At 36.6% G+C, this 25,175-nt stretch overlaps 1 protein-coding gene across 1 annotated transcript in view; it reads right to left on the reverse strand.

Annotated features, from left to right (window-relative positions):
- Pi3K21B (phosphatidylinositol 3-kinase regulatory subunit alpha) overlaps positions 1-17,066 on the reverse strand; it is a 48,822-nt gene extending 31,756 nt beyond the window's left edge. The window contains exons 1-3 of the mRNA XM_073970280.1: positions 16,881-17,066; positions 16,323-16,607; positions 15,363-16,254 (exon numbers count right to left, since the gene is read on the reverse strand). Of these exons, the coding sequence (XP_073826381.1) occupies positions 15,363-16,254; position 16,323 (893 nt within the window). The 5' untranslated portion in view covers positions 16,324-16,607; positions 16,881-17,066. The remainder of the gene's footprint in view (positions 1-15,362; positions 16,255-16,322; positions 16,608-16,880) is intronic.
- Between the last annotated feature and the right edge of the window lie 8,109 nt (positions 17,067-25,175).

Consider the following 25,175-nt stretch of genomic DNA (forward strand, 5'->3'; position numbering starts at 1 on the left):
TGAAAAGGCCTTCTTTCAATAGAAGAACCGTTGAAAGTGTCTATTTTAAATAGAAGACTCGTTGAAAGGACCTTCTTTTAATAGAAGACTCGTTGCAAGGGTTTTCTTGCAATAGAAGACCCGTTGAAAGCGTATTATTTTAATAGAAGACTTGTTGAAAAGGTCTTGTTTCAATAGAAGACCCGTTGATATACTCCTCATTCAATAAATGACGTGTTAAAGGGAACTGATTTCAATACAAAATCAGTTGAATGGCTCCTCATTCTGTAGAAGACGCGTTTAAAGAGCATTCTTTCATTTGAAGACTCGATTAAAGTCGCTTATTCCAATAGAAAACATGTTGAAAGAGAGGATGTGCTTCCACAAACATTCCTGAGGGACAAGGAAGACTTATCGTATACTCGTATCAAGGAGAGCACCCCGATTCATATTAACTTAATAATATGGAAACTACAGTTTATAGCCGCCTCCGAACGGCGTATATTACGACACAACTTGTAGAGAAGTTCCACATAACTGAAATACTGAGAATGTCGACAACATTACACTGAGGGGTATTTTGCAACCGTTGAAAATGTGATGTTGCCTGGCCTGTGAATCGAACCCGGAAACATTTCATTTTGCCACCTACGAAAATATTATTTGCTTTTATAATTAGGGCTGTGTTTACTGTAAATTTACAGTTAGTTCCACCACTCCTGTTATCACCTTTTCTTTCGTGTTATAATCATAGGCTGAGGGAATTTGCATGTCGACAAAGCCTTTTCTCATTGGCTTATTTAATTGTTATAACCTTTTTCCAGTTTTTGCAATTGTATTTTAAAAAGGCATTAATTAATTGCACATTTTATTTATTTATTTTATTAATTACAAAACATCACTCAGTTGGCGTTGATATTCAATATTTGTTACTGCAACAATAAAGACGAATTAAATAATTAAACGAAAGACAACCCACTGTGCCAATTTAAATTTATAAATAAACTCAATGATAAAAGGAACAAAAATTAAACAAGTTGTATATAATTATATGCAATATACATACATAAGAACACGTATGCATGTACATACATATGTATATAAAGTGTGTGCGGCGGTATGAAGCTAATATCTTGCCCTCTAGTCATAATCAATAATAAATTAATTGAAAATTCGTTTGTCGCAGCGTCGTCAGCGACAGCAAATGCATGCAACACAGCACCAAGCAGGAATCGCCGCGCAATCGAAGCAATAAAACCGCACGTTTAAGCAATTAATTAATTGCAAATGTAGAAATTATTAGTAGTTACATGACTCCAACGAGAATATTGAAAAGGAAAAGGGGGAGGGGTTCCACCACCTTCTATTTAGCAAGTGATTGCGGAGACTTTATCATATTTTATCATTGCATTTATGTGTTGGTCTTTTGTCATATTCCAGACGACAAGCCAAGGAAACAGCCTTATGAAAGCAACAATTTGTTATCGGTTACAAATCGTTTTCATTTCATTTTTTTCCATATTTCAATAGGTCTATAAAGCGTACAAAGCACTGTCCCGTAGATAATTTAATAATAAATCAAATATGGTTTTATATATATTTTTTCAACGCACATAAAGAAAGAGGATAAATTGATTGGGGGCAATGTCATAATTTACTTTTAAGACCTGAAAATAAAACCGTTATTAGGTTGGGTATTATTTTGCAATCATTGAGAAGGGGGAAGGTTTTAAAAACACACAATTTGCGAGGTTTTTCACAAAATTAACATGTACAAATTTTTACAGAAACTCAACGGTGCCTTGTGTTCACTTCTCTTGCCCCTTGTCTAAAAATTAAAAATAAACATAATTCTGGTTTAAAACATTATTCCATGAATGCCTACTGTTTCAGTAGAAGGGCCGTGTTCGTGTTTTTCAGTCTATAGAAGTTCCTTTAAGTGTCCTTCTGTCCATAAAAAACTTGTTTAAAGAGTCTTCTATCTGAACAGAAGACCAATTGTAGGCATATGTATCCAGAAATCCGAGTGATAGTCTTCTGTTTACACACTGCGGACAGAAAGTCTATTCAGTCTAGGGATAGGTAAGTCGACATTCGATGAATCGACTTTTTGCAGTCAAAAGTCTAAAAATCGTAGTCGACGTTCCCTTTTATTGTCCCTTGAAGTTCCCTTTAAGTGTCCTTCTGTCTATGGAAAACTTGTTTAAAGAGTCTTCTATCTGAACAGAAGACCCATTGTAGGCATCTGTATCCAGATATCCGAGTGATAGTCTTCCGTTTACAGACTACGCGCAGCAAGTCTATTCAGTCTAGGGATACGTACGTCGACATTCGATTAATCGACTTTTTGCAGTCAAAAGTCTAAAAATCGTAGTCGACTTTAGTATGGACGGAAAATCGAATAATCGATTATCTTGCGATCGATTTTCGAGTTTGCTCATAGATTGGTGACTTGGCGGTTTTACAGTTTCAAAAGAATACTCGAAACTCGACAAAGAGTCGATTATAATCGATTTTCTGCGGTTATGAAAAAGTCGAAATTCGATTTTTAAGACAACTGAAATAATCGCCAACCAATAAATCGAAAAATCGATTATTGCTTTCCATTGCCTATCCCTAACTCGGTGTAAGGTAGACCTGTTAAAGAGGTCTTCTGCCTATAAACGACCATATGAATGGGTCAACTATATCCAGAATAAATCGAAATCGATTTTTAAGACAACTGAAATAATCGCCAGTCGAAAAATCGATTATTGCTTTCCATTACCTATCCCTAATTTGGTGTAAGGTATACCTGTTAAAGAGGTCTTCTGCCTATAAACGACCATATGAATGGGTCAACTATATACAGAAGACCCGTTGAAGACGTGATCAGCATATAGTAAACCCGTTTAGGGGATCTTCTTTTTATAGAAGACCAGTTGAAGGGGTCTTATTTCTGATGCGTTGAAAGAATACGCGTTGAAACAATTTTCTGTGCATAGGAGACCCGCTGAATGAGTCATCTGTCTACAAAAAGGAGGATTTGAAAGGATCCTTGAACGCGTCTCCTGCCTTGAGGAAACCCATTGGAGCATCTTCTGTCTATAAAAACGTCTTCTGAATAGTTATTTCTGATGCATAGAGAGGGGTAAACCCTCAAGAGTCTTTGCTACGGGCCAGAAAAGCGAATATGAGCTACACGAATGACCTTTACTGACATCCTAGCGGCACCACTCTTCTGTCCATTTTCAAGACTTCAGGCACGGGCGACAGCAACTTGTTGCGGTTGTGTTCACCGACCAACCTATTAATTTCCAGTATTAGCGCCCTAATTCGGGGGTCACTAGTGTTGGCTCGAGCAGCTCATCACGCTCATTTGCTGGATGAAGGAGAAGGGACGGTGAGGCGATATGTCAAGCGGCTGAAGTTACTGACGTTCCATAAAACTCAAGGCAGACTATAGGAAAATCGAACTCCACTTCCCAGCAAGTACGCGTAAGGACCTTCTGTAGATCCACCGCCTGACGCCAAGAAGATGGTGAAGCGTCAGTCGGCCAATCAGCTGGCTTCATACGGACAGTAGAAAATACTAAGTCTGGGAAGACCTGCAAAAGGCACCTACGTAAAACACCTACATACCCGTCTGGTGTAAGAACACGCGAGCCATCCAGGTATGTACGCATGATCGATTCAGATGACCTTCAGGACGCAATCATTGATAAGTCTGATCCTGAAGGGAGTGTCAGTGAGAATCATAGGTTGCTAGTAGAAAGGGATCTTAGGAATCTCATAACTTCTGATGATTTGGACGACATAAAACCGACTTTGGTAGGGCAGCGGGAATTGAGAGATTTTCGCATCCAGGCAGTTTTTGTTGTTGTAACAGTGTTTTTACTATATGTTTGTAAGTTCGTTTCCTGTTTAATCTGGGTCTGGGTCTATCTGCAGTTCTAGGAATGTGGCTGTTTCGATGGGATGTAACCACAGATCTACTGGAGTTACTTGGGTAGGTTTGGCAGGGCAGTTGAAAAGGTGCAGTGTGTCGTGCGGGCCTGTGCCGCACATGTTTTCCACGCCGTCATCGATCCTTGCCTATAGGAATTTAGACGGCTGCACCATCCCGAGTGTAGTTGAGCCAAAACTGACGTTCCCAGCTATAGATGGGTGATGTTCTCCGAGGTCAGCATTCACACGATAGTTGTTTATGGCATCTGCGACTGCATCCGTGTGAATGCTATTTAAAATTGCTGGATAGGTTTGTCGATCTAGGGGTTCTCTCTTTTAACACTGGACCTCTCTTTCTAGATCATGAAGATCCCTCCTGACATGCCTGGGTGGGGGAGTCCTATCCACCATATGGTGATTGGGATGGCTCTTACGGTAACATCAGAGCAAGTTTTGCAACGGAAGCATGTCATTGTGTTTCTGTACTGGAAGAATCTTTGTCTCCTCATGTAAATGGTCCACTAAAGACATGAGGAAACATCTTTTTACAGTTCTCAAACTTGTGACAGATAGCTGTGGAATGCGCGGACTACATGGACATGCTGTCGAATGTGATCCGTCCATGTGGTGAACAGAATGGCCGCAGATTTAGTGGCGGATGTTTGCATATTCCTCGCGTGGAAAAGAATGGACGGCATGGACATGCTGTCGAATGTGAGCCCTAGAATAAACTCAGTACTCACCTCTACCGTCCATGTGGTGAACAGAGTGGCCGAAGATTTAGTGGCGGATGTTTGCATATTCCTCGCGTGGAAAAAAAGGTGGTAAGATTGGTCAAGTAAAAGTTCAGCCTTTCACATATGACATCATCGGGTAAGATACCTCACGCCAAGATCTTACAATTATCCGCATACGTTACGATATTAATGCCGTATGGAGGAATACAGAAGAGGTAGAGGTTAAAGAGTTCCGGACATATCCCCCCCACCTTGGGGAACTCTCTATATCACTCTACTGGGCTTGGACTTCTTTTTTTCTGAATTCCACGTTAGAATGGAGTCCACACATACAATTGACTATCAAAACGTTTCAAACGTGGCAAGAGCGTTGTCTGCTCGATGTCCTCAAACAGCGTGGCGTGCTTGACAATATCAAAGGGTTTTGATAAGTGAAGTGCTACCATCACTGTTCTATCACACGGCTTGCTCTGGTTGAGTCGCCCTCGACTAATATATGTGGAGATGGCGTGCAGCGCTGTTGTCGTGCTGTACTGCTTACGGAACTCATGCTGATGATCTATTTGTGGCGCTGGAGAGGACTAAAACCTCAATGGTGTTTGCTAGGGGAGGCAAAAGCAAAATCGATCAGTACGACTCACCTTTGCTGGTCTCCTTGCCTGGCTTGAGTAGCGTGATCACTGTGTCCATATTTCAAACTTGGGACACGATGTGGTTGACTGATTAAGAACTTTCCTGAGATACTCAATTCCCGGTTCATCCTGCTGTTTCAGCATTACCATAGAGATTCCATCAGGGCGCAACGCTTTGGGATGATTTAACGTTCCTGATGGCATTCGCAACATCATCCATTATAAATTGTGGTGGTTCATCATCGGCAGGTAGTGATTTAATGCGACGTAGTACTCTTCCCTTCGTCCTGTCACTCTCGAAGTGCTCAACAAACTGTCGGATAATATAATCTTCTTTCCAGGATTCGAGAGTGACTTAACCGTTGCCCACAATTCATTTATTTCGACTGCAATGTTGCAACTCTTAAGATGATATGGCCACTTGTTGCGCTTATGCTCACCGACAGTATCAGCTCCATGACACTGGGGTCACTGAAGCTCCTCGGTCCCATAAATCTTAAGTACACATTTTAGCGAATACGAATAAAATGGCTAGCTTTGATAAAAGGGTGCTCCGTAGGGGCAAGTGTAATGTTGGCGACATTTCCTCCTGAGTATTTCAGTCATGTAAAATTTCTCTACAAGTGGTGTCTTATACCCTAGACAGACGGCAGCGTTAATTTGCATTAATAACTGTATTTAATTTTGGCCTGACAGACGACAGTTTCTGCATTTACGAAACAGCTGATTGCTGTTTTGTTGTTGTTTGCAATGTATTTTTTGTTTTCCTTGTGTCTCAGAGCATGAATATGCTCTCTCTCCTCCATATGAATATGGGCTCTCTTCTACGGCATTGCCATATTGAAATACCTAAATATCTTTTAAATGCAGCTCGATTTTGTGCATTAAGAATGTGGATAATGCACGAATTAATTTGAATTAAGGCAGTTAATGCAAATTAACGCTGCCGTCTGTCTAGGGTATTAAGATACGCCGTTTGGACTCAGTGGCAAACAATAGGCTTCATACCATTGAGCTGATATAAATCTCATTGATATTAGAGAAGTCTCCTTTGTCCCTTCTGGAACACTTATGTATATTATTATTATAGTTTGATAAAAAAAATATGACCTGCTCGCGTAATTTGCCGCTAAAAAGTAGGTTCCCAAACATTTAAAAAAAAAACAAATTTATTGTGATCTTTGCATGCTGCTTAAATATTCCCATTTTCTAGTCGACAACCCTCATATCCAATAATTATTAAAGCCTAACGTGTGTGTTGAGGTCTATTTATCTCCTCCTCAAAAATACTTCACTTAAAATAGAAAACAAATATAGAGCAACGACATAATACCTCCATAATTCCCCTTATCAACAGAAAAACTATCAAATACATATTTAAATTGAAAAATATGGCTATATAATTAAGGCACACCTTAAGGTACAACAAAAAATATGTACTTCCCCCACCCAACACAAATCGAAACAAAGCTTCCTTTGTATTTTTCAAAGACAAGGGAAAAATATAAATTCCTTTCCCAACCTACCTAACGAATGTTGCAAAGAATATTTCAAAACTATTGCAAAAAAAAGAAATTACAAAAATGTTCCCCTATGTATTTTGAGGGAGTGTGTAAAGAGTAGATAGGCTAGAAAAACAATTCATCAAATTAATATTTGTCAAATAGATCTACAACAACTACTGTCACTGTCGACAAACTAAAACTAAACAAATAATGTCCCAAAGTATATTTATTATAGAAAACGTGTCGCTGCTATTAGAAGGCCGCCGGCCGTTCATTATTCTTCGCGCGCAATAGTAATTTCAAAAGCAGATGTTCTTCGTTTCAAACATTTTTTTCGATAATCTATTTTTAAACAACTACTGAAATTCCTTTCGCCTAAAAATAGTATTAAAAATAAAAAAATAGCAAATATCACCAAAAAAATGATAAATGTATCCATTATGGATTATTATTTGGGTAGTTAATGTCTTATTTATTAGTATAAATTAGTGGGCGATAAGAATGATATAAAAAACAGCTATAATGTATTATTATTAGCACAAAATTTAACATAAAAGTTTTTGTTAGTAACAACAATGTTAATTAAATACCAATTATTTAATTTGTTTGGCTATTATTTGCTTCTGTCTTAATTAAATGTAAATATTATGTGTGTGAGTATAAATCTTTATGTAAGAACAGTCGGCATTAATCTTTTATTATATTTGTTTTTATAATAAAATAGTTTTTATTTGCCTGCATCATTTTCTTACTTTGTAGCGAAATAAAGATTGTGCTGCTACCAGCAGCGATGTTCTGAAAATAAATCTCGAAGGAATGCGATAGAGAAATTGTGAGCACAGAGAGAGAGCTGTGTAAAAAGTTCCCAAAGAAACTATAAATCATATAAAATTAGATTAGGTCACGTTTTGCAGATTTGGTCTCTTCCTGCCAAGGAGGAATCACCACAATTTACCATGGATGATGTTGCGAATGCCATCAGGGGAAAGCTAACTCATCCAAAGCGTTGGGCCCTGATGGAATGACCATGGTAATGCTGAAACAGCTGGATGAGCCGAGAGTTGAGTATCTCACCAATGTTGTCAACCAGGCAAGGTTGGCAGCAATGGTGAAAAGTACAGACCGGTTTCACTTTAGTCGCCCGTATCAGACTTTTGAGGCTTTACTCCTCTCCAGCGTCAGAAATAACTATCCATTTACCGAACATCAGCATGGGTTCCGTAAGCAGCATAGCACGACAACAACGTTGCACGCTATCTCCACACATATTAGTTGAAGACTCAACCAGACCAGGTCGAGCGATAGGACAGTGCTGGTGACACTCGACTTATCAAAAGCACTCCACGCTGTTTAAGGACATTGAGTAGGCTACCCTCCAACAAGTTCGATACGATGGATAATCAATAATCAATATCTCCGGAACTGTTTAACCTCTACCTCTCCTGCATTCACCCCCCTCCAGACGGCATTGAGATCTTAACGTATGTCTGTCTGGCTGGAGCGCACGATAACTCTCGAACGGATCAACCGATTCGATCCAAATTTTGGCTTTCGTAAAATTTTGTCCAAACTTAGTTTTAAGTTCGAAGATGGGTTATATCGGTCCACTCCTTCCGGTACCTCCCCCACAAAAGTTCAAAAATGTTCGGAAAATTTGTACATACGATAACTCTTGAAGGGAGTAACTGATTTGGTCCATAATTTGCAAATCGTGAAATGTCTACCAAACCTAGATGTGGTTCCAATATAGACACAATCGGTCAACTCCTTCGGGTACCTCCCACACAAAATTTGGGATAAGTTCAGTTTAGGACCTGCTCTCGAATTGCTTTTGTTTTAGCAACTTGTATTCAGTGCCCCCCATACGACGGTACAAGTTTCATCAGGGGCAAGTCCACACTTCCTGAAAAAAATAGCCTGAAAGTTGCAAAAAACCCTATGACATCGTGTGAGGTGGCTGGAGCGCAAGATAACTCTCGAACGGATCTGCCAATTCGGTCCAAAATTGGGCCTTAGTAATATTTTGTCCAAACATAGTTTAAGTTCGAAGATAAGCCATATAGGTCTACTCCTTCAGGTACCCCCCCCCCCCACAAAAGTTAAAAAATGTTCGGAAAAATTGTTCGTACGGTAACTCTTGAAGGGAGTGGCCGAATTGGTCCATACTTTACACATCCTAATGTATCTACAGATATGGATCAAGTTCAAATATGAACTATATTTGTCCACTCCATCCGGTACCTCCCACACAAAATTTCGGATAAGTTCACTTTAAGACCTGCAATCGAATCACTTTGATTTTTGTTGAAGCAGCTTGCATTCGCTGCCTCAATTACGATGGTAAATTTTTTTTTCAGTGGCAAGTCCATACTTCTTGAGCAAACAGGCCGAAGGGTGTAAAAACCCCTATGGCACCATATGTAGTGGCTGGCACTTCCATAGTGGTCAATGTCGATCCATTCCTAATCAACATTTTTGTCGGTTCATACATCCAAGATTTTTAAAACCCCCTAAATACGTACGTTTTTTGGGTAAAAAATGTTTCAATATACACAGGCTGAGGGTATATCTCTGTCGTCAGTCAGCTTGACTGTTACTTTTTTACTTGTTTCTCCAAAATTTCCTATTTAATGGGCCGAGTAGATCTGTCATTATGAATGGATGTGCCGTTTTATGTTGTCTAGCCTTGGAATATTAAAAAATCATGAACAAATTTTATTTTATAAGAGGTACCCCCATTATTATAAGTCTTCTTTTGTTATAGTTTGGATTTACCGAACAGATTTATAGCGTTCCGGTTAACTTAAAGTTAAAAGTGTTGATTGAATTTCAAGGAGGAGCTTCTTGTCATTAACTTTCAATGTGAAAATTATATTTTTATTGCCTCCAAATTAGTTTATTTTACATTTTCAAATCCATCAGATAGTAAAAGAACACATGTAATAACGGCCCTTAGACAATCTTTAAAAACCCAGTTTTGAAAACTTCTAAAATCCTCAAAAACCTATGTTATGTTACATTAGGCAACTTTCCTTTTGGCAATTGTCAGTTTGATGGAGGGAGAGGTTAGGCATATGGTAACAATTTGCCTCTCTCACCGACAAACTGACAATTGCGGCAAGGTAAATTGCCTAAGGTAGATATGGACCTAGTTTAGACCTTCAAAATTAATTAAAGACATCCACGCCTGAAGGGTTTTTTAAATTTGTGGTTATATACCTTCCAGACTTCATATACTAGCTATTTGTTTCAAAATTCTAAATTCAATTCTATACATGGATATAATCGAATTCCTACAACGATATTATATTTTTGTGACCTGCTAATCCGAAATTGTGTGAACCCAAACAATGCAATAATGGAGGGTACGATAAAATCATCTTGTAAATAGAATTTTTAAAGAAAAAAATTAATTAAACAAAATCTATTAGCACAAGTTTACAATTTTGGTTTTATAAATAAATCATTATAAACTAAATTTATTGAGTGAAATAAATATCAAATTTAGTGTTTAATTAGCACCAGAAATAGACAAGTTGTGAGGAAGCTTTAAGCTAGCTTTAAGCTGTTGCCAACTAAGCTATAATTAGACATCGATTAGCAAAAATTATAAATTGAACTGGAATGATTCATTATGATAATTAAAATCAAATATAATTTCTTCTTCAATATCAACTCGAGGGGTTTCCCGTTAAATATTACTCAAAATTGACAAGATCAATTCCTAGTTTACTTCCAGGAAAAAAAAACATTTTGGAAAGTTTTTAATTTCATTCAGACAACTGAAAAAAAATATTTCTATTGTTACCCATATCATAACGTTTCATATTTCATTTCTGCGCAATTCCACATACATTTATGTAGTTATTTTATGTTTTCTCATTTCGTTGTCACTGTTCATTTTCAGATTTTCATTACTTTTTTATGTGGTGTCGTTTGTTCATTGAATATGGCAGAGTCTTCAAATTACTGTCGAGAAATCATTATCCGGGTATTGAAAATTTTTGTAGCAAAAATTTACAAACGTAGTAAAATTTTCGTTTTTTTTTTTTTTTTTTTTTTTTTTGGTTGTCCAACCAGCCAGCCAAAACCATCAGCGATCCCATCACATATTGTGTACGTGCCTTTTTTGAATTTCAGCAATTATGATGAGTGCAGTTTTGTTAATTTTAATTTATTTTCCACACCTCTTATTCCCTTATCTTGTTGCTCTCCCTCTTCCTTTATCCAGTTGCATACATTTTATTCTTTCCACATATGATTCATTCATTTCGCTCGCTTTTGTGTTGGTTTTGGGATTTGACTAAATGACTGACTGATTGATGATCGATGTAATTAATTTAGTAGTAAATAAATATTTAGAATAAGGATTTTTTACATCTGGACGAAGAAGAAGAAGAAAATTATAATTTGTAAATTTTCCATTCGAGTCAATGCCATCATTTACGTCACAATTTCGTTTAGATGTGGAATATTTGAATTTGAAATTGCAATGCTCAACAAAAAAATGTTTGTACCCTCTAAATCAGGGTAGACATACGTTAATGTGAATGTAGTGATGTTTGTTTTATAAAAACTGGGCAAGGGTAGGTTTAGGTGCAGCCACTTCAACCAGTGACCTTTGGCCCATTTTATTCATTCTGGTTACCAGAAGAGTTATGAAAAATTTAATTTCCTGCGAATTTCCTCTTTCCGCCGTTTCAATTTAAAGGAGAAAATGAGAAAACTTACTGGAAATTTACGTTCAGAATAATCCCCATTGAGAAGAAGGGAATAATCGCGGGTTATTCTGAACGAAAAATCCCCGTGAATTTTGTCTTTCCGCCATTTTAACTTAAAGGAAATGATCAAAGTCGGGCGGGGCCGACTATATGATACCCTACACCACTGTGAATAGGTTAAATATATATGGGAGCTAAATCCAAATGTGAACAGATTACGATATAATTTGGCACATATATTTCTAGACCAAACACCGTCACACATTCCAAATTTCATCAAAATTAGACATACATAGCGTCATTGGTGTATCAAATACCTTAAATCGGACGAAAATATATATGGGATCTATATCCAAATCCGAACCGATTTCGATAAAATTTGGCACACTTATTTCTAGACCAAATTCCTTCACACATTCCAAATTTCATTGAGATCGGACATATATAACTTCTTTCATGCACCAAATACAAAAAATCGGCCGAAAATTTATATGGGAGCTATATCCAAACCTGAACCGATTTCGATATAATTTGGCACATTTATCTATAGACCTAATTCCGTAACACATTCCAAATTTCATCAAATTTGGACAGATACAGCGTGTTTTGTGCATCAAATACTTCAAATCGGCCGAAAATATATATGGGAGCTATATCCAAATCTGAACCGATTTTCACCAAAAGCAATAGCGTTCTTTATTAGGCTAAAAAAATTATCTTCCCCAATTTTCTGCCAAATCGAACAATAAATGCGACCTCTACGTTGCGGACGGACGGACGGACATGCATAAATCGACTCAGAAAGTGATTCTATGCATGGTGGAACTATGGGTCTATCTCTTTTCCTTAGGCATGTTACATACAAAAGCTTAAGACAAGATCACGGATAATATAGAATTATTTTTGCAACAGTTTGTCCTTGCGTCCCATATTTCATGAGATAATGGCCCAAAAGCTCCAAAAAAATAACTCTGAGGTTCCAAACAAAAAAAATTGGTAAGCACAATCTGTTTTGGCGGAAACTTTGCACGCACATTGTCTAAATTCTTCAAAACATAAATCAAGTTCCAAGGCGGTCTATATCGGCAGTACCTTCGGAAACCACCCTCAAAAAATTGCAAAATTTTCGCGTTAGTACAGTTTAAGGGCTGTTCTAGAATTGGTTTGAAATTTTTGCTGAAGGTACTTCTTTTGGTGCTGTTTACGTCGATATTTGTAATGTTTTTCATGATAAACTCCATAATTCCTCACATAATAGTCAAACCCCTCCAAGAATTTTCAACAAAAGTGACCGGTAGGCCCAATAATGGCATTGGTCCAACCTATGCATATCGTAATATTTCTCTCAAACTTAATTCAAGTTCGAAAATAGACTATATCGGAAAACATCTTTCGGTATCTCCCTCACTGAAGTGAACAATTTTCTCTTAAGAGCAGTTTTTAGTAGTCTTAGTGGCCTTTGTTACAACGCTATAATTCTAATGTTCCAAAACTCCTTTGCACATCGCACCATCCAGAACGTAGTTGGTCTATCGTGGCAGCTGACACCTCTCAGCTGCTATAGATTTATGGGGTATGTTCTCCCAGGACCGCATTCACACGATAATTGTTTATGGCATATACGACCGCATCTGTATGAATGCTATTCAAATCCGCGTGATAGGCTTGCTTATCTAGGGGTTCTGTCTTGTAACGTTGGGGAGTCCTATCCTCCATATGGATATAAGGAAGGCTTTCATGTTAGTTTCAGAGCAGTACTTCATCGAGAGCATACCATTGTATTGCTTTACTAGAAGCATCTTTGTCTCCTAATGTAGATGGTCCACTGAAGACATGAGCGGGAACTCTGTTGCAGTTCTCACGGCGGCATTCTGACAGATTTGACTATTTTTGCATAGCGTTGAACTTATATTTGCCACGAACCACAAACCGACCTCTCACGTTATATGTGGTCAACATGGTTCCTTTATCTGTACCCCAAATGCTGCCGGCTAAAGACTTGTTCCTTGTTCCTACATCTCTGCCTGTCGAATATGACCCCTAGAATCTTGTGGTAGTTAGTGGTCGGAATTCTGCTATCATCGACCATGACATTCAACTCAGTGCTCACCTCTGCAGTCCATGTGGTGAACAGAGTGGCCGAAGATTAAGTGGCGGATATTTGCATATTTCTAGCGTGGAAAAAGGTGGTAAGATCACTCAAATCGGAGTTCAGCTTTTCTCCTTCCCTAGTTCATCAGATTATGTAGCTGGTTTCCAATTTTCCTCTCACACCACATCATGGTGCGGGTCATGGTGTGAACGCTATCTTTACGCCCCCTCGGTCAACTGGGGTGAAAAGAGAGGCGTGGGAATTAAAAAAAATACATCGGTGAAGTTACATGATGCCAAAATCGTACAATCATCCGCATACGTTACGATTTCAATGCCCGTCTGCGAGGCGTTGTACACAGGAGCGGTAGAGGTTAAAAAGTTCGGGACATATCACCCCAACTTGGGGAACTCCCTGTTTCACTCTACGGGGCTTGGACTCTTGTTCTTGAATTCCAAGTACGACTTGCTTCCACACATACAATTCTAATGTTTCAAACTTGGCCTGGACGCTGGAAAGGCACAAAGCGTCAAGAGTCTTTGATAAGGGCGTCAAAAGCGAGATCGGTCTGTACGATTCTCCTTTGCTGGCATCCTTGCCTTTCACCTAGGCCATTTTCCGGACTTCGGGAACTTGGGAAATACTCGATACACCATCCCAAAGGCATTCGCAACATGATACTAAAATATGTCCCCACAACATCTCCGAAGGGACAAGGGAGAATTCTCTCATATTAATAACTGCATGCCGATTCATATTGACTCAATGATATGGGAACTACTTCTTATCGCCGAGTCCGAGCGGTGTGACTTACAACACAACTTGGAGAGATGTTTTTCTTGGCTCAAATACTCAGGATATGTAAGCCAACATTGCGTCAAAAGGATTTGCCACAGCAGAAAATTTTGGCTCGCATTCGCAACATCATCTATAATGCTGCTTTGCCAAAGTCATCATTTTTATATTATACTCTTTGGTAGCATTTTCGAAATTCATTCTATATCCTGTTCATGACATTTTTTTTCGCACTGCGGGCTTTTTGTAATGTTTTCTACATATTTTTTATTTCTACAAATTTTAAACTCTGTGTAAAACCGCGGAAAATCACAGTAAGTAGTTTAAACTATCTATCAATGTCATATGACACGAAATAAAAACATTCCATATCTTCCCACGGAGGCATTGTGGAGACGTAGTTTTTTTTTACATTTTTGCTGGTGTGGACACACGGAGTAAATGGCGCAATGAAAATCTCCAATATTGCACATATTAGGGAATATATAACGATGGAAAATTTCATGTCATATGACATTTACATATAGTGTAAACTACCTCTAAGACAGCAAACAATTTCCTGCATAATTTACAAAATCAGAATATTTTACAAGCAAAACTTTGAAATCTAATACAAAATGCAAACAACATTAATCACTCCTATTAACAACAAACAAAACGGTAAAAAGTCTTCAAAATTCTACATTACACTCAATACAATACCCTAACCTATCATAATGTCGTCCATGCCGCGAAATAAAAAGCAACAGGCATAGAAATACCACAATGACGACCTCAACTCTACATTGTTTGTCTTAGATATTTCTACGCTGTGCAAATATAACGAAACAATCTTCTGCTAATAGAAAAATAAAAAGCTATAACTTAATACAACATATTATGAAATATACTCGTTGGTCGATCGGTCGACGGACGGGTCTGTATAGTAGTACACCGTTGTGATTAATAAGCAAATATTTAATGGCATTACTCACTCCATAAATTTCTCTTTGCGCATATTGATGGCTTGCAATTCGGGTTTTGCGGCATTGATTTGTCTCTCCAATCCCTTGTATTCCTCCTTTTTTGCTTCAACATAACGATTCAGTTTGTTCTTTTCATTGCAGAGATCACTTAACCGCGCCTTCATAAGGGCGGCATTTTGTTGTAATTGTTCTTGTTCTTGTTGGCGGGTGGCATTATTCGTTGGTATTGTTGTTGGTGGTGTACTATTGGAGCAATTCAAATTAATCGCTGACGGTTGAGAGTTTATGAAATTTTCCAAAATCTTTATTTGACTTTGGAACATTTTCTCGGCCCTCTGAAACACCTCTTGATGAAGTTTCTTGTCATTTAGCTCCGCTTCAATAGATTTGAAAGTTTTTAATTTTTGTTCTAAACTTAATTGTTGTTTATTTAGCTTATCGTGTAGTACTAAAAATTGTTCAGCCAATTGTCGCAGATCACCATCTGGCTGTTCATCATCTTCAATGGGTCTGATAATGGGATTACTTAACGTTATATCCAAGGTTTTATTGTACAATTTTAGTGAATTGACTTTATAGTAATTGATTAGCTCCACCACGGAGTTGAATTTACAATCAACAAAACCATATTTCCCATTGAGATGGCAAATTTTGATTAGCTTCTCTGTGCCATCTTTGATTAGTGTGAGGGTATATTCACCCTCCTTGGAGAGGGCATCACGTACCAGGAAACTACCATCCGGCTTGCCAGCTAGGATATTTTTTACCTCCTCTCTTGTCATTTTACCCCAATACCACTCAACATTGCGTAGCTCTTCAGCGTTAGCATCCAAGCTTTGGCCACCTCCTCCAACAGGAGGCTGTGGTCTCATTGTGGAATAATGAAATGGTGAAGTGAACACTGTAAACAAATGGGAACAATATGTTAATAAAGCTGGGAAAACCCGAAGCATTAAACGAAAAACTTACTTTTCTCCTCCTCTGTTTAACAGAGTTCACCTTAAAGGGAACAAATCAAATCACAAAAATTTCACCGGAAAATGGAAAATCTACGATTTGTTAGTTTTTTTCTTTCTTTTCTTGTTTTAATGTAGTTTTCTCTTTTTCTTCTTTATCGGATCTTTCTTTACCGTTTCTTTTTGTTGCCGTTTTGTATTTCTTTCTTCTTCTTAATCTTTTTTTGCTTTATTCGGTTTATCTCTTCTTTTCATTATTTGAATTTCTTTTGTTTCAATTCTCTCCTTTTTGTCTTCACTAACAAAAATTCACATTAATTCACATATTTTTCATAATTAATTTTGTATATATGCAATTTTTATTTTTAATTAATTTTTTGTTGGTCAGTTGGTTTTTTTAATACCCACACAACCTACTCAGTGTTGCTCAGCGTTGACGGTGGTGGTGGGGGGTTTTGTTGTATTTCGCGTATTTCAATTGTTGAATTTATTTCTTTTCAATTTCGTTTTATCATCAAAACGCGTGTAATTAACGAATGTAAAAATCCGACGATTCCGCGTTGATACTGACCTTTCTTTAAACACTTCCATCATCTTCGCTAACTTAACACTAAATCCTATTGCAAATTAAATTGATTACTATTCATTCCACACGTTTTTTCTTCATATTTTTTCCTTCCTTTTTTTCCTTCTCGACTTTTAATTTTTTATCTTTAAATTGTGTTAGGAAGATGTAGAGTAACGCTAGTACCCGTTACGATTAGTCGGTAGTTCGATAAGAAATAAGTGAGTACTAGAGTTGTACAATCTAGTTCATTTGGAAGATCTAGTTCAATAGTTCAGCTCTTTTAACTGAACTAGTTCAGTAATCTAGTTCATAGTTCACTATCCAGTTCAATCATTCGGATCATAATCCGATAAGTAATGAAAAATAAATAAATAAATAAATAATCGTTCAATCAAAGGCATACATACACCAAACACAAACAAACAATAGCAAAAATCTTATGTTGTGTGTGTGCAGAAACTGTCAACGCGAAAAAGCTTTGTGCGTGTGTGTTTATTTTTATTTTTCTATCCAGAACAAGGCACATTCAATATGGGAATATGTGGAATTTGTTGTGTTTTTGAAGAAATCTTCATTTTCGAACATCTATTTATTGTACCTTGATCCAAAACGTAAAAAAACTTATCTCATTACGAAGGCATCACTTAACACTGACGACGGCGTAACTTTTTGCATATGTGAACGACATGTTGAACTAGATTGAGAATCGTTCGTACGTTGATCGTACAGTCGCCGACTGATTATAGTTCAGTGAACTATAATGAACTATATTGACTGATCTAGTTCATACGCTCTATTCAATGAATCGTTCAATTGAACTAGTTCGTTCATGAGCTATACAACTCTAGTGAGTACTGAACATGGTACAATTACAAAGGTAGATGCATCGGCGAATTGCTATAACAAAGCAACTTTTTATACCCTACACCACTATGTGGTAAGGGGTATTATGTGTTAGTGCATTTGTATGTAACATACAAAAGGAAGCGAGATAGACCCATAGTTCCTTCTAGGGATATACATAGAATCACTTTCTGAGTCGATTTATGCATGTCCGTCCGTCCGTCCGTCCGTTCGCAACATACAGGTCGCATTTGTTGACCGATTTCGCTGAAAATTGGGGAATACCATTTTTTTAGCCGTCGGAAGATCAAGTTCGAAGATGGGATATATCGGTCCACGTTTTGGTATAGCCCCCATATAACGGTACCCCCCGATTTGCGGTATTTTGACGTTTTTAGCTACATTTTCAGACCGATTTAGCTATAACTTGACATTTAGGGTTCTTAAGTTTCAATAAACTTATATAACAAAAGTTGTGGACATAGGTCCCCGTTTTGGTATAGCCCCCATATAACGGTGCCCCCCGATTTACGGTGTTTTGATGTTTTTAGCTACATTTTCAGACCGATATAGCTATAATTTGACATTTAGAGTTCTTAAGTGTCAATAAACTTATATAACAAAAGTTGTGGACATAGGTCCACGTTTTGGTATAGCCCCCATATAACGGTACCCCCGATTTGCGGTATTTTGACGTTTTTAGCTACATTTTCAGACCGATGTAGCTATAATTTAACATTTAGGGTTCTTAAGTTTCAATAAACTTATATAACAAAAGTTGTGGACATAGGTCCCCGTTTTGGTATAGCCCCCATATAACGGTGCCCCCCGATTTACGGTGTTTTGATGTTTTAGCTACATTTTCAGACCGATATAGCTATAATTTGACATTTAGAGTTCTTAAGTGTCAATAAACTTATATAACAAAAGTTGTGGACATAGGTCCACGTTTTGGTATAGCCCCCATATAACGGTACCCCCCGATTTGCGGTATTTTGACGTTTTTAGCTACATTTTCAGACCGATTTAGCTATAACTTGACACTTAGGGTTCTTAAGTTTCAATAAACTTATATAACAAAAGTTGTGGACATAGGTCCCCGTTTTGGTATAGCCCCCATATAACGGTGCCCCCCGATTTACGGTGTTTTGATGTTTTTAGCTACATTTTCAGACCGATATAGCTATAATTTGACATTTAGGGTTCTTAAGTGTCAATAAACATATATAACAAAAGTTGTGGACATAGGTCCACGTTTTGGTATAGCCCCCATATAACGGTACCCTCCGATTTGCGGTATTTTGGCGTTTTTAGCTACATTTTCAGACCGATGTAGCTATAATTTGACATTTAGGGTTCTTAAATGTCAATAAACTTATATAACAAAAGTTGTGGATATAGGTCCACGTTTCGGTATAGCCCCCATATAACGGTACCCCCCGATTTACGGTATTTTGACAGTTTTAGCTACATTTTCAGACCGATTTAGCTATATTTTGACACTTAGGGTTCTTAAGTGTCAATAAACTTATATAACCAAACTTGTGGACATAGGTCCACGTTTTGGTATAGCCCCCATATAACGGTACCCCCGATTTGCGGTGTTTTGACGTTTGTAGCTACATTTTCAGACCGATGTAGCTATAATTTGACATTTAAATTTATTAGGTCTATAAATAAATGTACCAAATTATATCGAAATCGGTTGAGATTTGGATATAGCTCCCATATATTTTTCCGCCGATTTGGCGTATTTGCTGAAAACACGCTATTTTCGTGCAATTTTGATGAAATTTGGAATGTGTGACTGAATTTAGTCTAGAAATAAGTGTGACAACTTATATCGAAATCGGTTCAGATTTGGATATAGCTCCTATGTATATTTTCGCCCGCTCTGTCTAATTTTGATGAAATTTGGGATGTGTATATATATGTATAAAAATCAGTTCAAATTGATACATATCTCCTATATTTTACATATTCACAGTGGTGTAGGGTATCATATAGTCGGCCCCGCCCGACTATGATCCTTTCCTTACTGGTTTTGTAATGTAAACTGTCAAAATTTTCGCCAAATGGTCTCTTATTGTCTCTTTTTATCGCTTGTGTTTGCCTATAAACTGTAGACATGCTATCTCTTACTTACCGAATCATATGGTTTTTTGTTTTGATTTTTCATGGCGAATTCCTAGCTTTTTGACGTTTTACATTCGATAAGCTGGGCTGAAGCATCTACCTTTGTAATTGTACCATGGTACTGAAGTATGGCCTGTTCCCGTACTTATAAAGTGGTAAAAGTCGTAAACGATTTTCATATAAATTTTGTATAGTGGTAAAAATTGTAAAAACTTTTATGTTCTGGAACAGAGCTGTTGTTGAACAAATTATTAAGCTACCTTAAAGGTGTGAACAGAATGAAATACGCCGCTTTTTCCATGCTCAGTTCCATGTAAAAGATTAAAGGCCAAGTACAACCTAATTCAAATGCTTCATAATTCATTTGAATTAGGTAGTACTTGGCCTTTAGTCTTTTACATGAAATTGAGCGTGAAGAAGCGGTGTATTTCATTGTGTTTCTACCTTAAAGGCCTGCGTACATAAGCTGCTTTGCCTGATTGCCTTGCTTTTCTGCTTCATTTGTGACATAATAAAAATAAAAGAATAAAGAAGGCCGAGCAAATTTCGAACTGGGTTGCCCTTTTCTTTTTTATTCTTTTATCAGAAGCAAGCAATGTAAGCAGGCAAGGAAGCTTATGTACTCACCCCTTTACATTTACCATTACCATGATAATTTCAAGATATTCTATTTGTCAAATACAAAAGAAGGAAAAACGCAAAGTGATAATAGGCCTGTTCGATAACTTCGCAAGTAAAAAGTATTTGCAAGTTCTTGCGAGTACTTGCAACTACTTCTCATTTCTTTTTTATTTAACAAGTTTGTTATCGAACAGCATTTTGTAAAAGTTTGTACAAACTTTTGGGTTATCGAACAGACCTAATGAGCACTGCGTAAAGCCGAACTTAAGCCTGCGTACATAAGCTGCCTCGCCTGCTTACCTTGCTTGCTTCTGATAAAATAATAAAAACGAAAAGGGCAACCCAGTCCGAAATTTTCTCGGCCTTCTTTATTCTTTTATTTTTAGCTTTGCTCCTTTACTTTTTTAATGGTAACAGTGGTAAAAGAGAAAAGTGCCAAAATTTCTCAAAATTGCTCTCTCATGAACATTTTTCCAGAAAAGTAAAGAAACGAAAAAAAATGGTAGATCTGGTAGCAATGTCAAAAAGAAACATAAAAATCAATTTTCGTCTTTTATTTCACAGTTTTTAATTTAGTTTTGTCAGCGTTCGACTTTTTCTTCTGTTTTTCGTCCATTTTTTTTTTTTCATTGTAAAATAATCGTCAAACAAAAGTCGAAAAATCAGTTCTACCATTTTTTACCTGCAGAAATTTTGCTGGTAACCTGTGGTAGAAGAGAAAGGCATATGTGCTCTCTCTCACTCTCATAAAAATTGCTGCCAGTTTTGCAACTTTTTGGGGTTAATGAACGCTTTGCAGGTTAAAAATGGTAACAAATGGTAAAAATGTTAACCGCAGGTATGTAAAGGAACACAGCTTTTATTATGTCAGAAACGAAGTAGGAAAGCAAGGCAACCAGGCGAGGCAGCTTATGTACGCAGGCCTGGGCTGGATTCTTGTTCTATGAAAATTTGAAATGAAAAATATTTCCTTTATATTTTTTTCATTTGACAGTTTTCTCCTTTATAAAAGTTTTCATTTCACATTTTCATAGAAACAGAATTGAGTCCCTGTTTTCCTCCTTCGTTTCTGACATTACAAATATAAAGAATAAAGAAGGCCGAGCCAATTTCGAACTATGTTGCCCTTTTCTTTTTTATTCTCTTATCAACAAGCAGGCGAGGCAGCTTATGTGTCCAAGGGCTGGATTCTCGTTCTATGAAAATTTGAAATGAAAAATATTTACCTTATAAAATTTTTCATTTGACATTTATTTCCTTTATAAAACTTTTCATTTAAAATTTTCATAGAACAAGAATTGAGCCCCAGGCATTTACACCGTCCCGATCAACACTAGAGTGATTTCATTGAAAAAATTGGATGAAATTATGCGTCTCTAGATCGACTTCCATAGTAGAGTAAAATCATAAAATTGCTGTAGTGGGGAATTCGATTTAAGAACGCCTAATTTCAAGAAATTTTTAACGAAATTCACGCTAGTGTGGACCGGGACATCTAAAGTTTTAATAACAGCTTTGTTCCTCTACTTTTTTAATTGTTAAAGTAGCAAAAGAAGAACTGTGAAATTTGCTCTCACTTAACAAGTTTTGCACAAAAATAAAGGGCGGAAAAATAGTAGATTTGTAGTGGAATTCTGTAACTTATTTTTTGAGTTACCGACAAAAATCGGTAAAATTAAATTTTTTGAGTAGGCATAATTCAATTAAATTATATTTTACTTATGGGTACTTTACACGGTATGTTTTTTACATATGAGTTGTCACTTCTCCAATACTCATATGTAAAAAACATATCGTGTAAAGTACCCATTACTTTTACCATACATATATTTATTAACTATATTTTAATTTTTTCAACAATTGTAATTTTTTATATGATTTACGTTAATGTTTTTTTTCGTTGAATTTTGAGTAGTAATTTATGCTCTTGAACTTTTTGTAAACTTTTAATTTTTTGTATTTTTCATGTTTAATATCAACGATATGATATTTAGGCCCGTTCTTAAATCTTGTCTTTAAAGTCCACTTTTGTTATACCTTACTTTAAGAAAGGTAAGGAATAAAGTTCGCATTACAAGGGATTTGTTATTATATCTTCCATTTAAACTAAATGTTATATTTTGTACAGATATGGCAATATCAAGCAAAAAATCTGTATACCTCAAGTTTTCTCAGATCTGATTGGTTGATTTGAATTTGCCGACAATTTTGTCTTGCTTTTGGTGCAGCATACTCTCGGGCGCAGTTTAAATTTTAAAAGGCACACAAAGTTCCTTTTAATTTATCTGACACAAACATGTAATGGGTACTTTACACGATATGTATTTTACATATGGGTTGTCACTTTGCGTATACATTTTTGCTCTGTTCCTTTACGTACCTGAGGTTACCATTTCTTACCATTTTTAACCTGTAAAGTCTTCTCTTACTTTTAATAGCATACAATTTATATGATAGCAGTTTACCACTTTTGCCATTTTCTGCCATTATTACCATTTTTAAAAGTAAAGGAACAGACCATTTGTATATAAAAAGTGACAACCCATATGTAAAATACATATCGTGTAAAGTACCCATTATTTTTTGTTGATTTCAAACATATCACAATAATCAAGGTAGATGCATATGCGCAGCTGATCGAACATGAATTTTCAATACAAGCTGTTGTAAATATAAGCTTTGTTCCCATACTTTTTAATAGTAAAACTCGTAAAAGAGAAGAAGAGAGAAAATTTGTTGTCAAACAAAAGTTTTTTCATAAAGTTCGGGAACGCAAAAATGGAAAAAACGTCCAAAAAGCTGGAACAAATGTCAAAGTCGGCGTACCAGCCAATCAGACGCCGGCATCCATGTTACTATTTTTTACACGCTCAAATTTGTCGAGTAAAAAGTTTTTAAAGAGAGCGTCATTCAGCGCCATTTTTGTTTAAAGAGAAGTGAAAATTTTACAACTTTTTTGTGTACGGGAACGGGTTTTCGGGTAAATTGTGTAAAAGTCGCAAAAATTGTAAGAACTTTTTAGTTCTGAAACAGAGCTATAATTAGTCATCAAAAAAGTACGACAATATAGAACTTTACTGCTTTATTTCGAATATTATAATATATCGTATTAATTGTGTATAATACTAACCCAGCAAAATAAATTGGAAGTAGTAGCAATGTAGACTAGTTCTTTCACGGCATGTTTTTATGCAGTTCAAACGGAGTCGTGAAAAAGGCACTCCATTCCTCACATTTTAACCGCATTTGGATGCAATCCAAAGAATCACATCCATTTGTCATATTTTAACAACATCTGGAGGCAGTTCAACGGAGTCGTGAAATAGGCACTCCGTTCGCTACATATTATTAGCAGTTGTTAGAGATCCCTACATGTACATAAATCAGTTTGTACATCTCTACAGGCAGCGGCATACATTTTCAATAAGAGATAAGCGTGTTAACATTTCCAAACATTTGTTAATACAAACTAAATAATATTTAATTTGTGAACATTTTTCCGGTAACTCACGAGAAGAAAATTTCCCAATGGAGTGCTGTTGGAGTACATGTCGAAATCTTAAATGGTGATGGGAAGATAATATCAAACCCATTTAGCAGATGAAGCAAAAGCACTTAAGCTTGGATTAAATGAAGAGCGGAGGAAACACACATGTTTGCGATTGAATTCAATAGAGAATTTTCATAATTTGTGTTAATTTAATAAAGTTATTAATATATTTGTTTTACACAAATAATAAATGCATTTTATTTTGTTATTCAAAACACGTGATCTGGACTGCCTCCTATTCTACCCCAAAGGGTCAGTTAAAATGCAATGCCAAAGGGTCAGTTAAAATGCAGTGCCAAAGGTTCAGTTAAAATGCAATGCCAAAGGGTCAGTTAAAATGCGGTGCAATGGAGTGCCTCTTTCCGGGGTCACTCCCTTGTAAAAATCATAAGTGAAAAAGCAAAATTTGATGCACTTCCAAATCACTTGTACATATCATTTAACTGCCTCTTTGTAGGCAAACTTTTCGCTGGGTAACAAATGAAAAAATTAAAAAAAGTGATTTTATCGTTGAAACATCATAATAATAAATTTTGATAGATAAAAATTGTGTTCAGAACCTGCAAAATATTACTACTTGCAGTAGTTAGTGCTACAAACGCGTTCCCGTACTCCGAAATCTAGCAAGACTTGCACTTTTCTATAAACAAAAATAGCGCTGAATAACAAACACCCTGCTCTTCTGTTTTCTTCTATACAAATTTGGCATAGTAAAACCTAGAGGCATGTTTATTGGCATCTGAATAGAATTTCTGATGCATTCATTTTGACATTTCTGCTGGAGTTTTTGCAATTTCCGTAATTTTTTCATTCCCGTATTTTTAGGAAATTTGTATGGGAAAGAAATTTTTACAATTCGCTCGTTTTTCTAACATTTCCATTAAAAAAGTACGGGAACACAATGGAAAATATCCTTGCAACAAATTGGTTTACAAAAATCCATAGGTTAAACGTCAAATGAAATCCAGATGAGATTTCATTTGACGTTTAATCTATGAATTTGAAAGTTGAAATCGAGTGGATTTCGTAAATGTAAACCAAGCACAAGCATAATGCTTGCTGTTTTTGTTTAAAGAGAAGTACAAGTCTTGCTAAACTTCGTAGTACGGGAACGCATTTTTAGCACTAAACGGGAAAACTGCTGAAAG

This window comes from Musca autumnalis, unplaced genomic scaffold, assembly GCF_047663935.1.
Source record: "Musca autumnalis isolate F117 unplaced genomic scaffold, ASM4766393v1 scaffold_2, whole genome shotgun sequence".
NCBI classification, from domain to species: Eukaryota; Metazoa; Arthropoda; class Insecta; order Diptera; family Muscidae; genus Musca; species Musca autumnalis.